The 15731-nt window shown below is 37.9% G+C and overlaps 1 protein-coding gene and 1 long non-coding RNA gene across 2 annotated transcripts; one reads left to right on the top strand and one right to left on the bottom strand.

The window, feature by feature from the left end:
- Positions 1 to 2353: 2353 nt before the first annotated feature.
- LOC121761981 lies at positions 2354 to 4647 on the bottom strand. The gene is made up of 2 exons (XR_006042139.1): positions 4512 to 4647; positions 2354 to 2670 (listed from the first exon to the last, which is right to left on the bottom strand). It is a non-coding gene; the product is annotated as an uncharacterized LOC121761981 (long non-coding RNA).
- On the top strand, positions 4614 to 7610 carry LOC121761980 (myb-related protein 2-like). Its single transcript, XM_042157697.1, has 6 exons — positions 4614 to 4857; positions 4929 to 5005; positions 5199 to 5256; positions 5359 to 5431; positions 5520 to 5589; positions 5996 to 7610. The coding sequence occupies exons 1-6, from the start codon at positions 4614 to 4616 to the stop codon at positions 6740 to 6742; spliced, it is 1269 nt and encodes a 422-aa protein (XP_042013631.1). The 3' UTR covers positions 6743 to 7610.
- Positions 7611 to 15731: the final 8121 nt, after the last annotated feature.

Here is a 15731-nt window from a genome sequence, read left to right as displayed (position 1 = left end):
CGCGAAAAAGAAGCGGAGCCGGCAGCGCGCGCAGAAGTTGCCACCTTTGGGAGTATGTGAAGAGTACGCCCCCGGCCGTACAAACTACCAGCCGGATGAAACCCTCGTATTGGCGAGGTGTTGGGTGGATATATCGGAGGACCCGATATTCGCGAACAACCAGAGGCAGCAAGCGTACTGGGAGCGCATCGTCGAGCGCTACAATGCGGCGAAGCCGCCGAGGGCGTACAAGCGCCAACGGGCGCAGCTCCGCAAGCACTGGGGGACCAGGTGAAGAGACAAATCAACCTATTCTCGTCGTAGTACGAGAAGTGAGCGAGGGAGCAGGGGAACGGCGAGAGCTTGAGCGACGTGCGCGCTAAAGCTCTGTTGTCGTACCAGTCCCTGCACGACGACTTCAAGCACGAGGCCACATAGGCGCTCTTGAGGGACAAGCAGAAGTTCCAAGGCGGGATTCTGCATACCGAGGCAACAAAGAGCACGAAGACCACCGAAGTTGGTGGTTACACGAGCAGCGAAAGCGGAACTCGTCCGGTGGACCTCAACCGGACGTACATGGAGGACAATAGTACCGGCACACCGATTTCCTCCCTCCGCCCCATAGGCGTCAAGGCTGCGAAGGCCAAGGGGAAGGCGGCGGCAACATCATCCTCGACCACCGCCGCGCCATCGCCGATCACGGTCTCGATCCCGGCCCCGAGCGCGAGGACCGCCGCGTATGAGTCGTTGGCAGCAGCCTCGATGGCGAAGACGTTGTTGCAGACGCACAAGGCCCTCAAGAAGTGTACTGACCCGGCCGAAGCTGGAATTCTTCGGGGGTTTATCGATGAGTTGCGCCGGAAGTTGGAAATAGCGTAGATTAGCGAACTTGAATCGTGTAACTTTTGTGTAATTATTAATGCAATATTCGCCGGTTTTTTGTTACTCGTTGTGTTTTTAAATTAGTTTGCATTATATATTTGAAAACATTTAAATTAATTAACAAAACAATATTAAAACATAAGGCGCGCTCCATTGCAAGTGGGAGGGTAGGAGGATAAAACTGCTGACGTGGCGCGCCATAGGGCGCGCCTTAGGGCGTCCCATTGTGGATGCCCTTACATCATCTTAGTCACAAATCACAGTCTTTGGATCCTTAGATTGGATGGTTGTGATAAGATACATTATTATACTAAAAATATACATTATTAGCCACGGTACATTATTAGACTGGAAATGTACATTATTAGACTAAAAAATTATATTATTAGACTAAAATGCTACATTATTATCTGGGCTACATTATTAGGTTAAAAATCTACATTATTAGATTGCACGTGGATTAATCTAACCGTTAGATCACAAGATTCAATGGACTTCAAGTGTTTTGAGTTTTACTTATACTTAGCTTTTTGATATGAATACATCCCTATATCGTTATATCCAACATTACCCTCTTCTTTTATGATTTTATCTATTCAATTTATATTTCCACATATTTTGGCCGCTATTCAGAAATTACATCTTAAAGACTCATAAAATATTTTATAAGATGTATACAATAAATTTAATCAAACATCTACAAATTTAAATATAATTTTTACCCTGGCAAGAATGAAGATTGTAGCATTTAACGATTTGAGTGCAGGGAGGTGTGATGAAAGAGCCAATATGGCAATATGTCAATAGTACCCAACAAAAACAATGTTCTTTTTACTTATTTTCATTTCTCTCATTGCCATATTATTGATGTGTAGACATCCGCATGGTGTGTGGACCACTTCAATGTTACTCACACCTTAATTAGGATTTAAATAAACTCAAACTAGGAGTTCAATTGAATTCTAATGGAAAGAAGATTGATAAATTCTAACTAAATTCTAATTAATAGCTAATTAGCCCCTAATGTAAGCTACTAAATGCGGACGTTTATATGGAAAGAAGTTTAGTATAGTATTTGTGATTAAGATGAAGAGTGAGATTATGATTTACGAAACATGAAGAACAATGATATTCATTAGAACGAGCATATGCAGATATGCTCTTCCACGAGTCCAACAACAAATCTCAAACTTTTTTCTCAAATATTTGATCCCAACTAACCTCAATTTGCATTAACATTCGAACACCTTTAAATGCCCTTTAATTGTTCAAAGAACATTCCAATCGGCCAACATTTTTTAGCACTATCTTTATTTTAATCTTAGTACTAATCTAACCAATTTTCTCTCCAAAAAAATAAATAATCCTAAGCAAATTAACTACTCCATATAGGCGACCTGAATTAAAATATTTAAACTCCTAATTCATCGACTCCTATACTAAGCTGCTAAAAATCTACAGTCACTTTCCATATAAAAGTTGCAAAATTATGTAGATACTTGCAAGATCGGATGCTTTGATGATAATATACCACTGGTATTATCAATCGATAAGGAATACTAGGAACCTAGGCCATAACACAAGAATCATAGCAACCAATACTGCCTTTTCTTAAACTAAAAGATGGAGAGAAGATATTGAAATATGATCATTCGTGGTGTGAAAAAAAAAGAAACTCTAATCTCAAACTTTCCTGCACCGAATAGTAGCATAGCATCCCATAGTCATTTTTATCATTCCGGTTTCGTTCAGCCAATACAATTATGCAAACACGTGTAGCCGCGGCCAATCAGCACGATGCATAGGTTCCTGTCATTGAACGAATGAAAGATTAAAGTCCATAAAAAGGAAAGTGGAGGTACCAGACAGAACAACCCAATTTTAAAGTGGATAAATTGTACATGGATGCAAGAACCACTTTAATTTAGAACATTATGGTAAAAGTGAAAGCTGCAGCTCGATTGGAACATCCACACACAAAGAAGATGAATGTTATTTACATGGCATAGATTAGCTCATTGACTATTAAACAGGAAATATTGTTCTCAAAGAAATGCCAAAAAAAAAGTAGTAATAAATACTTAGACAACAAATATTAGTCTGGTGGCTGAAATTACACTTGCAAAACAGTAAAGCAAATGACTGGTTATCTTTTGTTTGTGATTAGTCATGTTTCCAGGCTACAGCCAATGCAAGTATAAATGTAAGTACAACCCATTCTCTTTTCCGAAGGGCCCACTGAAGTGCACCAAATTCCTTGTGCCAATTAAAAGATCTATTTGTGAATTAAGTCCATGATGAATAAGCACCATACTTACTAAAGGAGACATAAAAAAGAATGTGTTCTTTATGCTATTCCTGGCCTTCAAACAAGCATTTTTCCCACTTTTATGACTTGATGAACTAAATTAGATTTAATAACACTTGCTATAATTTATAGAATTGATTTTGCAAGAAAGATATACCCAAATCCATTTACTTTTAAAGAGGAAACAAGAAGAATCTCCCATCTCCATCTAAGTGGATGAATGAGTGAGGTAGCAATTAAATACTCCATCCGTCCCATAAAAGTGTGCACTTTTGGTTGGACATGAGTTTTAATGCACAATTGGTGAAGTAAGAGAGAGATAGAAAGAAAAAGTAATTAAAATATTGTTAATGGAGAATGAGTCCACCTCGATAGAGAGAAGAGTTTCCATAATTAGAAAGTGCACGCTCTTGTGGAACGGACTAAAAATGAAAGACTGCATAATCTTCTGGGACGGATGGCGTATTTATTATCTTCAAGACAAACTTGTTTTATATACGTGTCTCGAAGTCTACGCACACCAGATGGCTAAGTTACTATTTTTGTCAAGTTAAACATATAAACTAAGTTTTATGTATGATTGAACCTTCGCATGCTTCCTTAACTGTTATATCCTGTGACAGGCAAAGAGGAAAAGAAATGAATTTCTTACCCAAATCTGGACTTGAAAGAGTTCAACAAGGAGCATCAAGTCACTGGATTGTTAATTATTTGTCCCCTTGAGAAGAATTGTAGCAAAGATGCTAACTGGAAGCTTTTGTCAACAGAATCTTTCATTAAAAAAATATGACTAGTATTGTTTCAGGACATCGTAGATAGTGGGTTTCCTAAAATGCCCATCAGATGGAAAAGAATTCCACCATACATTCCTGGAATAAGGTTCGAAAACTTTGCAGATGACAAGTATGAATGAACCAAGAAGAAAGACTCAGGTGGATCTATTTGTACCTATCACAGGATAATGCATTTCTAACATGGCCATAGTGTTAACTGTGTAAGGAATTTTAAATGCGTAGTGCTGTCAGATATCGGAAAAGGGGAGTTGGGGACCATGTGTAAGGAATTTTAAATGCGTAGTTCTGTCAGATATCGGAAAAGGGGAGTTGGGGACCATAGATACGTGGAAACGGAAGGACAAGATTTTAGTTCTTGTCATTACAAAGATTGGATTGCATCTGATATTCTTTTACCCCTGCCAAAGATTCTATTCCTCACTTGTATCGCACTCCGAACACCCCCCCTCCACATTCAACCAAGTAAGCTTATAAGACATCCCTCGGCTACATTTCAAGTACATAAAAATCGATCAAGTAACAGATAAGAGCAGGACAGAAAGCTTTACCTAGTATCAGATAGCATAATCTTACTGTCCAGAAAAGTCCTTTTCAGGTATGATGATCTCCTGATACTGATATAATCCTTCCACAATCTGCACCTGAAACTAATGCTTGTGAATTGTCATATCAAAGATAATACAATGTATCACCGTCGCCACCACCAAGAAAAGAATGTTCATCCTTCCTCGAGGATGTCCATTCCATCGGAAAGATGCATGTTCCTTCAAGGTGTGACTGCGACAGGAGATTCTGGCCTTGTACTTTCAAGTGATGCTAAGCCAAGACTGAAATGGACTCTAGACCTCCACGAACGGTTCACCGAAGCAGTGAACCAATTGGGAGGGGCAGAAAGTAAGCATGAATCCAATTTCTGGATATCATATTGCATTGTCCTGTGTTTGGCTAATATATTATTCTTGCAGAAGCTACACCAAAGTCTGTTTTGAAACTTATGGGCATCCCGGGATTGACCTTATATCACTTGAAGAGTCACCTTCAGGTATATTTCAACAGAAATAGACCTATCTATATTACCCTTTATGTTAACAAAATCATCAAAGAATAGTATCCACATAAAGATGGACAGAACCTTGAATTAAATTGTCTATAAGCCTGATTTCATACTTCATTTCTGCTACAAGCATGTAATAAATGTAAGAACTGGATGATAATTTTCCGAAATTTGCATGCAGAAGTACAGATTGAGCAAGAACCTCCACCACCAAGCTAATAGTGGGAGCAATAAAGCTGGTAAGGAATCCTATGATTTACAATAAACTGAACCTATATGGATAAAGGTCACGCACAAGTTACTTATATATTGTGCTTACCTTGCTGATAACTGATTTGCAGCCAAAGCAGACAGACTACCTGAGGTAAATGGACCTCACGTGCCCAATCACAACATTTCAAACCAAGCAACAAGGTATGAACTGGAAAATCTAAGGATACGGATTTATTTTTATTCCATATGTACATTTTGTCTAGCATTAATTTTGTATATCTCACACTAGAAACGTACAATTGGATGAAGCAATACAGATGCAAATTGAAGTGCAACAAAGACTACATGAACAGCTGGAGGTAAACAACTTAAAAATATTCAATTCAATTAGCTAATAGTACCTGTTTCCCCTTCACATAGTTGCGCTAACAAAAATAAATTGTAAATTACTACTGCAAATCTGTAAGTACTGCACAAGACAAAGTTAACGATTGGAAGAATAAACTAATGCTAATAATATATACAGACTACAGACATACTATTTAAGAAGATAAGGAAAGAAAAGTTGCTTGATGAGTACTATATAAATCATTTGGTAGAGTAATGTCCGAAAAACATCATCTTTTATATAATAAGCCTCTAGCTCAACAATTTCAAGTCTAGTTCCTTCAAAGTACTAATGATCACATTTTCGGAAGTGATCATGAAAATTCAAAATAATCCTGATGTTGGTAACAGTGGTTAACGGTTACTCTATTTTCACAGGTACAACGCCATCTGCAGATGCGTATAGAGGCTCAAGGCAAATACTTGCAATCTGTACTAGAAAAAGCACAGGAATCACTCGGAAGACAAAACGTTGGAACACTTGGTCTGGAGGCAGCCAAGGTCCAATTATCAGAGTTGGTCTCACAAGTATCAAACCAGTGCCTGAACTCTACATTTTCAAGAATAAACGACCTCTCAGACCTGTGTCTGCAGCAGCAAGCACAAACCACACAGCCAAAAGATTGTTCGGGTGACAGCTGCTTGACCTCATGCGAAGGTACCATAAGGGACCATGAGCTGTACGACAACTCTTTGGGTTTAAAACCGATGAATTCTAGAGCACCTATAGAGCAGATGACTGACGAGAAAGATACCGGTCTACAAAAGATGGAGCATAGAGGGCATGAGAACCTGAAATATGGTGGTAAATATCTTTCAACGGGAAATGACAATGTGGACAACACATTTGTTACAGAAATGAATCCCAGTAATTTATCGATGAGCATCGGCCTTCAAAATGGTAAATGGGATGTTAATGGGAACAATCCAAAGGAAAGGATCAATGGAGCAGAAACAGATACCAAATGTTTAGGGAAGAACGCAATGAAACCAGATAGGCAGAAGTCTTCCTCAGAATCAAAACTACCTTTCTTCCCAGCAAAATTGGATCTTAACATGAACTGTGAAAAGGATGTTGATTCAAGCTACAAGCAGCTTGATTTAAATGGTTTTAGCTGGAATTGAGAGACAAACAATATAAAATCTACATTGAAGAGGCATCTGGCTCCATTTTGTTATGGGAAATGATCATTTACCAGTTCAAATAGAAGAAAACAGAAAACATAAAACAGATTCTCCTGATTGTCTCGAACAATGTCATATATCGAGGTGTATGTAAACAATTTTTTCAGCAGTGATTCCAAATACATCACCATCATACTCTGTTTCTCTAATGAAAATGAACTCTACTCTTTCTCTTTCAAACACCAATAAAATGCGCAAGGCTCATGGATCGAAAATAATTATTTCAAAGAATTTAGTGCTTCAACAATAAAAAAGCGTATCATAAACAAATACAATCAGTAATTGCTCAAATTACCTCAATTTACTGTGATACCGGGATACCGATTATTTACCGCGGCAGTGATGGACTTCGATTAGTGAAGATCATAATAATTCTATGAATGAAGAAAACAGAAAAATGAAATCACCCACTTTGGTTATTTTTTTTCATAAACTTCAAAAATAGTCGATTATATCACGGCTTTTTCTCGAAGTGGACGAATATAAATAAGGAACAAATTCTGTGTTTGGGAGACTTTTGTTTTTACTTCCGAGAAATCATAAGACGCATTTGGATTTCACATAATGCATTTGTTACGATCGCAAAAGGTAGAAGGAAAAGAAAAGCACTCAGCTAGGAATAGCAATTTATATGCCACGTCAGCTCAAATAGAAATGAGAGAGAAGGCACATCTGAGGAGTATAAATACGGAGACCATCTTCTTCAATTGGATTCATGAAAATCATGTGTAAGCTTTGAATGTATCTTATCATTCTTCTGTCGTTGTGTCTTTCGCGACACAGCCTTTAAGGCATCTCCAACGGTATTGGAAAACTCAAAATTGAGGGAAGAAATCACCTTCAACCATGCTCCAAAACCCATCGCAAATCCCCCCATTTTTGCGTTTTGAGGGTTTTTTCTTATTTTGTTCTAGACTAGAGATATATTTCCGTGCTTGTACTAGACTTTTTTTTGTTACAATTTAAGGAGAGACGCATGACCCTCATGTGTCTCCTTTTAATGAGACGCATGACGATAATGCGTCTTTCATAATGACGCATGAGGATCATGCGTCTCTCTTTTTTTTTCATTTTTTTAACGACGCATAAGGGTCATGCGTCTTAGGTAGAGACGCATCTCCCTCATGCGTCTCTTATTTTTTTTTAAAATTTCACGGACGACGCATGAGCGTCATGCGTCTTAGGGAGAGACGCATGATGCTCATGCGTCTTTAATTCGAATTAAATCGGTCGACCGAGAGGCAGAAGGCTCATTCAAACGCGGTAGAAAGAGTCTAAGGCGAATTTGGCGAATTTTCCTGGGCAAATCCGGCGAATCCGACGATTTCCCCTTGTGTTCCAGTAAGTTTCGTTCAATCCTTCAACATTCCTTCCTTATTTGTTGTTAATTTGCATAGTTTGTTAGATTTCCCCTAATTTTTGTAAATTAGGGTTTATAACAAATTGCTCAATTTTGGCCGATTTTTTGTTGTGTAGTTAATTGTAATGGAGTTTAGTGGTTAAATTCATTCTATTGTATAGTTATTGATGTGTTATTCTACCACCCCAATATAAACTCACGAATACTTGCATGATTTCTGCATTAATATATATACAAACCAACAACAATTAAAGACAATTTTTTCAATAAACCCTAATTTAGTAAGTTTAAAATAAATTTATCAAAAACCCTAATAATATGCAAATAAACAACAAATAAGGGAACAATGTTGAAAGATTGAAGGAAACATACCGAAATATGAAGGGAATCGCCAAGTTTTGTCTCCCTCTCTTTCTCGGGCAAATTCTGCCTATTCTGCCTCACTGGGCACTGATTTTAGCAAGTTAGAGACGCATGAGCCTCATGCGTCTCTCCCTAAGAAGAATGACGCTCATGCGTCGTCCGTGAAATTTTAAAAAAATAAAAGACGCATGAGGGAGATGCGTCTCTACCTAAGACGCATGACCCTCATGCATCGTTTAAAAAGAATGAAAAAAATCAGAGACGCATGACCCTCATGCGTCTTTATAAAAGACGCATAATCGCCATGCGTCTCATTAACATAAACATGTGTTGCTACATCTTGGCATTGGACGGCACAGCCTTAACCAGATGAGATTTCAACCATCGACCTCCAACCAGATTCTCAGGAATCAAGCGCATCTTTTTATTCTTCGACACAAGGAAGATGTGGCAGCATACAAGACCAGTCCTAGAAAACATCTTACAACCACATTGACACACAGAATCCTCCATAGAGAATGTGACAGTCCATGTGTTTGAAAATTGATCCAAAACCTTGTAAACCTCTGGACTTGAATAATTTGATATTGATACAAGGCTGCAGTGGTTATAAGCCTCCAGTATCTGTTCTTAAATTTCCTTGAATGCACCATCTGTGAATATTGTAGATGCATGCTTCTCAAGAGACCACTCTGTTTTCATCTTTGCGGTAATATTAGAATCCATATAATCCAGCTTTTGCGGAGTGGTTTCGTTGGGCATCAACATCATTGTTGAAATTCATTAAAAACACAACAAGGTTAGCCCTGGACTGAGTATACCTCTTGAAAAAACTGTTCTGAGATTCCGAAACAGAAGTCGTCTTTATCAAAGAACCGTTAGGGAAGTCCCCTAAAGTATGCACGAACCCAAAACTTTCTTGATTCGAACATAGAAACGAACCATTCAGCGCCTTCAAGTTCATATGTCTCCATAACAGTCTTCCACTTGTCTTCAAACTCGGTGGGTTCAATCAACTCAGACCAAACGCATGAATTCAAATCCTTTTTAAATTCAGAATTACCCAGAAGTGACTTAGGAACCTTTTCAGCTACTTTTGCCATGATGTGCCACATATACCATCTGTGACGTGTATTCACAAGAACTTTTTCAACAGCAACTTTCATGCCCAAGTCTTGATCAGTAATTATCAACTTGGGAGCTATGCCCATGCACTTGACAAACTGCTTGAATAGCCAAGAGAATGAGTCTGCGCTCTCACTATAAAGCAAACCAGCTCCAAAGGACAATGCGTGCCCATGGTTGTCCTTCCCAGTGAACGGAGCAAAAATCATAGAGTACCTTCACAGAAACATAACAAAGGATTAAATCATTTACAAGTGGATATTGATCTAGCATGCTAATAGGTCATAATAAACTCAAATCATAGCATAACAGAAAAATGCAGCAATTTTAAGTGGACAACATTTACCTATTAGTTGAGTACGTAGTGTCAAATGAGACAATGTCACCAAATTGCATGAAATTCTTCTTAGCAATAGGATCACACCAGAATAAATGCATCAGTCGACTACGAGAATCAACTTCATAGTCGTACGTGAAGGCGTCACAATTTTCCTTCTTCTTCTTCATCTCGTCTATTATCATTTGGGCGTCATATCCTTCAGCGTATCTTCTGATGTCCCGTGTGTAGTTACGGATGTCGAACACAGTACACCCAACAGACTCATATCCGCCCATCAATTCGGTCAACAGCTTGAAAGTGAGAGATGGACCGATATTAGCACCAGCACAATCCGTAATAAATTTTTGGTGAACAAGATCAAGTTGACGATTTAATCTCATGAACTTCTGGTGTTTTATCAAAACCATGGGGTGGTTGTGTTCTTCGTTCAAATGTTGAATGACATAACCACGGTCAGAATCGAATTTGAATGCAACACGAGCATTACATCCACATTTTTTTGATTTACGTCGTCGTTTGGGTTGTTGATCGCTAAATTTCTGTTCACCTTCTCAGTTACACACCATATAAAACCATATGGTGATATCATCAACTTTCTTTGAACCGTTCTTCCTTGTATCAAAACCAACACGGCGACCATAGTTCTCGTAAAATTCAATGGCGTTGTCCAATGTGGGGAAGCTACGACCAACAAATGGTTTAAGTTCTATAGGGCATTCTGGTGTATTTAAATCTGTAATAATTCATAATCAGAAAACACGGAAAAACTAACGATTAAGTAAAGACAAGTTTCCATCTACTGGATTTAGAATGATAATAGGTCATAATAGGATGAAATCACGACATACAACTCGTAAAACTATCTTATACGAAAATGGGTCATACTAAACACAAATCGAAGCATAGCGGACAAATCGATCAAATAATATAGGTGAAAAGATTCATACAACCGAAGACAATGACAGACACAAATACAAATATATGAATCAGGGCATAACAAACAAATGAAAATAAAAAACATAACCATAACCTGTATTCCCAACAACGTCATCGGAGTATGATTGATTATCTACATGCGAAGTAGAATGTGTGTCGGATTCCATTTTTGGAGTTGGGATCTGCCAACGAGGATGATATAGAATTGAGAATGGAAAAGATTAATCTGGAACAAGTATAATGGAAGTTTGATGGTACAGTGGCTGAAGAAGATGAAGATACGAAGGAGATGAAGTTGAGGAAATTTAACTCATAATTCACGCATATGATTTGTTAGTGGAAAGAGAAATGGCAAGATTATAGGAGATGCCATAACAATCAAGATGTAGCTAATGACTTTAGTAACCTTATTGGATTTTTAGTGAATAAAATAATAAGATTTAGGGAATTAATTGAGTCATTAGATCTTTTAATATCAAGATGATCTCGCCAGATCCTAAGGCTGAAAGTTTGCCTATATTTCTTTATTTAAAGCCATTTTTGTTTTGATCAAAATCATATATATATATATATATACCTAAATGTATGTATATTGATTACAAAACAGTCTTTCTTTCCTAAATAATCATAAATTTATAGTAAAAAGGAAGTAAAAATACTGAAAAAAGAGGAAAAAATATGAACACGATCTCTGGCAGTTTCCAAATTTGTCCTCGGATTAAGATCGAGAAACCTACCTAAAATAACCAATCCTTTTCCCCAATTGTTAATTGAGCACAACTGAAACACTTGTGTGCGAGTAAATCGGGTTTATAGGCTACTTTGCCACTAAAATAACGAAAATGTACCCATTTTGTTATCTCTTCCATAAATGGGAAATACGCCACCATGGTTGGCGTGTCTATAAATAAAAATGCCAACATATTTGGCGTTTTATAATATCATCGTATTTTAGTCGTATTTTCTCTAAATACAGTTAATTTAAAACACACCAACTTGGTTGGCGTGTTACGTGAAGACGCCAATGACGACGACGTGTTTAAGTTGAAAAACGCCATGGTCATTGGCGTATTTAACATCACAAGATTCTTATCCCCTTTCTCTCTCACAGTTAATACTAACCAGAATCCCCTTTCTCTCTCACAGTTAATACTAACCAATTAATTAATATACAGTGCAGTATTCAAAACAAATGTGAATAAAATATTATACATCAAGATAACAGATATTTCATTCAAATGCAGTTTCTATATATCCTATAAAATAGTTGACTTATTATGAATCAACAAATATTTAACATATAAACTCATTAAAAGACAACTAGGTCTCTGTTTTCTCTTCTCTCCGTAAGGTATCCTCTAAACACGCCAATGACCATGGCGTTTTTCAACTTAAACACGCCAACGCCATTGGCGTCTATATCTGTTAAACACGCCAACATAGTTGGCATTTTTTCACGTAACACGCCAACCAAGTTGGCGTGTTTTAACTTAACTGTATTTGGAGAAAATACGACTAAAATACGACGACATTATAAAACGCCAACTATGTTGGCGTTTTTACTTATAGACACGCCAACCATGGTGGCGTTTTTCCCATTTATGGAAGAGATAACAAAATGGGTACATTTTCGTTATTTTAGTGGCAAAGTAGCCTATAAACCTGATTTTCTCCTTGTGTGCTACTGGTTAACTTAAGCTAAATGCTTCAATGATTAAAATGATTATCTGAAAGTTGGGGCCGTCATGCGTGAATGGGAGTCAGACCCCTTGTTCGCCGCCGCCGAAGTGGTGCAAGACTCTACCGATCGGTCTCTCTCTCTCTGTTGAATGTGTTTTTTTATGGTACAGGTAGATTGGTTGTTTATTCGGTATTCTCGCTTGAGAATGTTGAATTAGGCTTCATTCGTTAACTCGTTATTGCAAATTTGGTAATATGATTAATTACTTGAGTGACTGTCAGCTTCACTCTCATAATTTCGTTTATCTTATTGAGTAATATGCAAACTATTTACGCTTGAATTACTCATAGTTTCATCATACAGGCATGGCACTTAATGCATTTTTGAAGGTGCTATTTAGTTTGACTGGGTTTTTACATCTCCCTTTTAACAATGACGATTCATTTCCATCTCCCCTTTCATGAAAAGCATACTCTCTGTTCATTTTTTAAAACTCGGAATGGAGTCAATATATCGCCGTCTACTGCATGAATAAAGTCTTATTCAAGGGGATCACAAAGATGGAAAACTCCCGAGCTCCATGGAGTATCATACGCGTGATCTTGCTACTGCTCTTGAGCCAGCAAAATGGCAGGTGTTTTTAGGGAAAGTAGAACAGACCATTTCATTATATTTTTCACTCATGTGTTCTTGTTTGTGACTGCAGCTTGAAGACTTCGAGAGAGAAGTAAATATGTTTGCCTTTGCTGATAAGTCTCAAGTGAAGCAAATGGTGATCATGAAGCACCTGCAATTTATTAGGGCTATTAGAGAACATATAATCCTTGTGGAACAAACAATGAGTACATCCTTGGGTAACTCGTTGAGGAATATGCACTTAAATGAACAAGACCGATATGGGTTGGCATTTTTCCTTTCAGGCAGCTAAACACATAGCAGACAAGGAACAAGAGGACAATGGCATTTTGAGAAAGTTTCTTGATCCTGCAATTTCATCGAGTTCCGAGGAAGAAAACAACGGGGAGAAAGCTGGTGAAACTGTGAGTTTCGTGGACCATAATTTGGACTTGAAGGAGAATTATCCAAGAAATTTGGATTTCAGGTCTTCATCTTCTCTTCCGGAGGCTAATTATATCAGATATGATGAAGCAGTGACTTGGGATTTGGTGTTGGATATTTTGACACAAAAAATATAGGAACACTCAACAAGGATGAAATATGGAGGATAAGTATTAATATGCTTCTCACAAAAGGGATTATAAAATATACTCGAACAAAGAGTGCTTCAGCACTTCAAAGCTTTCTTCTCTCTTTCTCACTTTTAGCTACTGCTCTTTCTCTATCTCACTCACAATTCTAACTTCTTTTCTTAATTGATAATTTTACAAAACACAACTATGCTATTTATAGGAAAATATTTACTAGCTATCATATATGTATACACTACGTCACCTATTACTTAATATAGAAGATAACAAATGTTATCCACTAAATCCACCTCCTAGTGATAAGTATGGTACGTGGCTTTCATGTAGCCATGAGGAAACAAAATTCATCCACGTATAATAACTAGGTGATGCACCTACTTATCACTTTTCTTAGTCTTGAAGTAATTGAGTTTAATAACTCAACATCCTCCCTCAAGCTCAATTCTTCAAGGTCTTCATGCCGAGTAAAAACTTCAATCTTCTAAAGACATCCTGTTTTAGTGGCTTCGTAAAAATGTCAGCAATTTGATCCTGTGACTTGCAGTACACTAACTCCACATCATTTTGGTTCACGTGCTCCCGAATAAAGTGATAACGAGTATCAATATGCTTACTTCTTTCGTGGAACACTGGATTCTTTGCAAGTACTATTGCAGACTTATTATCAACACGTATCTCCGTCGGGCCTTGTTGCGCGAATCCCAGAAAAGTTAATAAATTTCTCAACCAAATGCAATGGCACATCGTTGAACTTGCTGCAACATACTCGGCTTCACATGTTGAGAGTGTCACTATCGCTTGCTTCTTTGACGACCAAGTAAAGACAGCATCTCCAATATAAAAACAGTACCCGGTAGTGCTCTTTCTTTCATCCAAGTCTCTTCCCCAATCGCTATCCGAATAACCAACGAGCTTAACTTCTTGATTAGAGGGATAAAGTATACCTTCATTCAGCGTACCTTTAATATAGCGCAAAATCCTCTTGGCCGCATTCAAATGAGACTGTGACGGCGTTTCCATGTATCTGCTGATTAATCCAACTCCATAGAGAATATCAGGCCTAGTGCACGTTAGATATCGTAGACTTCCAACGAGGCTTTTGAAGTAAGTTGGATCCACCTCTGCTTCACCATCATGCTTCCTTAATTCTTGACCGATCGCCACGGGAGTGTTAACAGGATTGCAGGACTCCATTTTGAATTTCTCCAAGATTTGTTTTGCAAAATAGCTTTGAGAGATAAATATCCCATCTTCATTTTGCACTACCTCAATTCCCAGAAAATGTGCCATCAAACCAATGTCCGTCATCTCGAACTCCTTGATCATGCTCTTCTTGAATTTGTGAAACATTGCTTCAAAATTTCCAGTAAAGATTAGATCATCAACATATAGGCAAACATATAACATGTTACCTGCTGCATCCTTCTTCAAGTATAGAGCATGTTCGAAAGGGCACTTCACAAAGCCATTTTTCAGAAAATACTCATTGATTCTGGAATTCCATGCACGAGATACTTGCTTGAGCCCGTACAAAGCTTTTTTCAATCTGTAAACTTTATCTTCAGCTCCTCGTTTCACATAACCTTCAGGTTGCTCCACGTAAATTTCTTCTTCAAGAAAACCATTTAGGAAAGCCGACTTCACATCGAGCTGATAGATCTTCCAATTGTGTTGGGCGGCCAGCGAGATAAATAATCTGATCGTCTCAAGACGAGAAACAGGAGCGAAGACTTCACTATAATCAATTCTGGCCTTCTGTTTGTATCCTTTCGCCACCAACCTCGCTTTGTACCTTTGCACTTCACCGTTGGCATTTTTCTTTATTTTGAATACCCATTTCACACCAATTGCTTTTCGGCCTTCTGGCAGTGTTGTCAACGACCAAGTATCATTTTTCTCGATCGCATTGATTTCTT

The sequence above is a fragment of the Salvia splendens genome, chromosome 13, assembly GCF_004379255.2.
Source record: "Salvia splendens isolate huo1 chromosome 13, SspV2, whole genome shotgun sequence".
NCBI classification, from domain to species: domain Eukaryota; kingdom Viridiplantae; phylum Streptophyta; class Magnoliopsida; order Lamiales; family Lamiaceae; genus Salvia; species Salvia splendens.
Note: the sequence above shows the minus strand (reverse complement) of the source record. Positions and strands in the feature narration are given on the sequence as shown.

Excerpts from the sequence above, each read along its gene's own strand:
- LOC121761980 (XM_042157697.1), top strand. The coding sequence starts at position 4,614 with ATGCTTGTGAATTGTCATATCAAAGATAATACAATGTATCACCGTCGC. Across the intron at positions 5,432-5,519 it reads ATTTCAAACCAAGCAACAAG|AAACGTACAATTGGATGAAG; the intron begins GTATGAACTGGA and ends ATCTCACACTAG. Across the intron at positions 5,590-5,995 it reads GACTACATGAACAGCTGGAG|GTACAACGCCATCTGCAGAT; the intron begins GTAAACAACTTA and ends CTATTTTCACAG.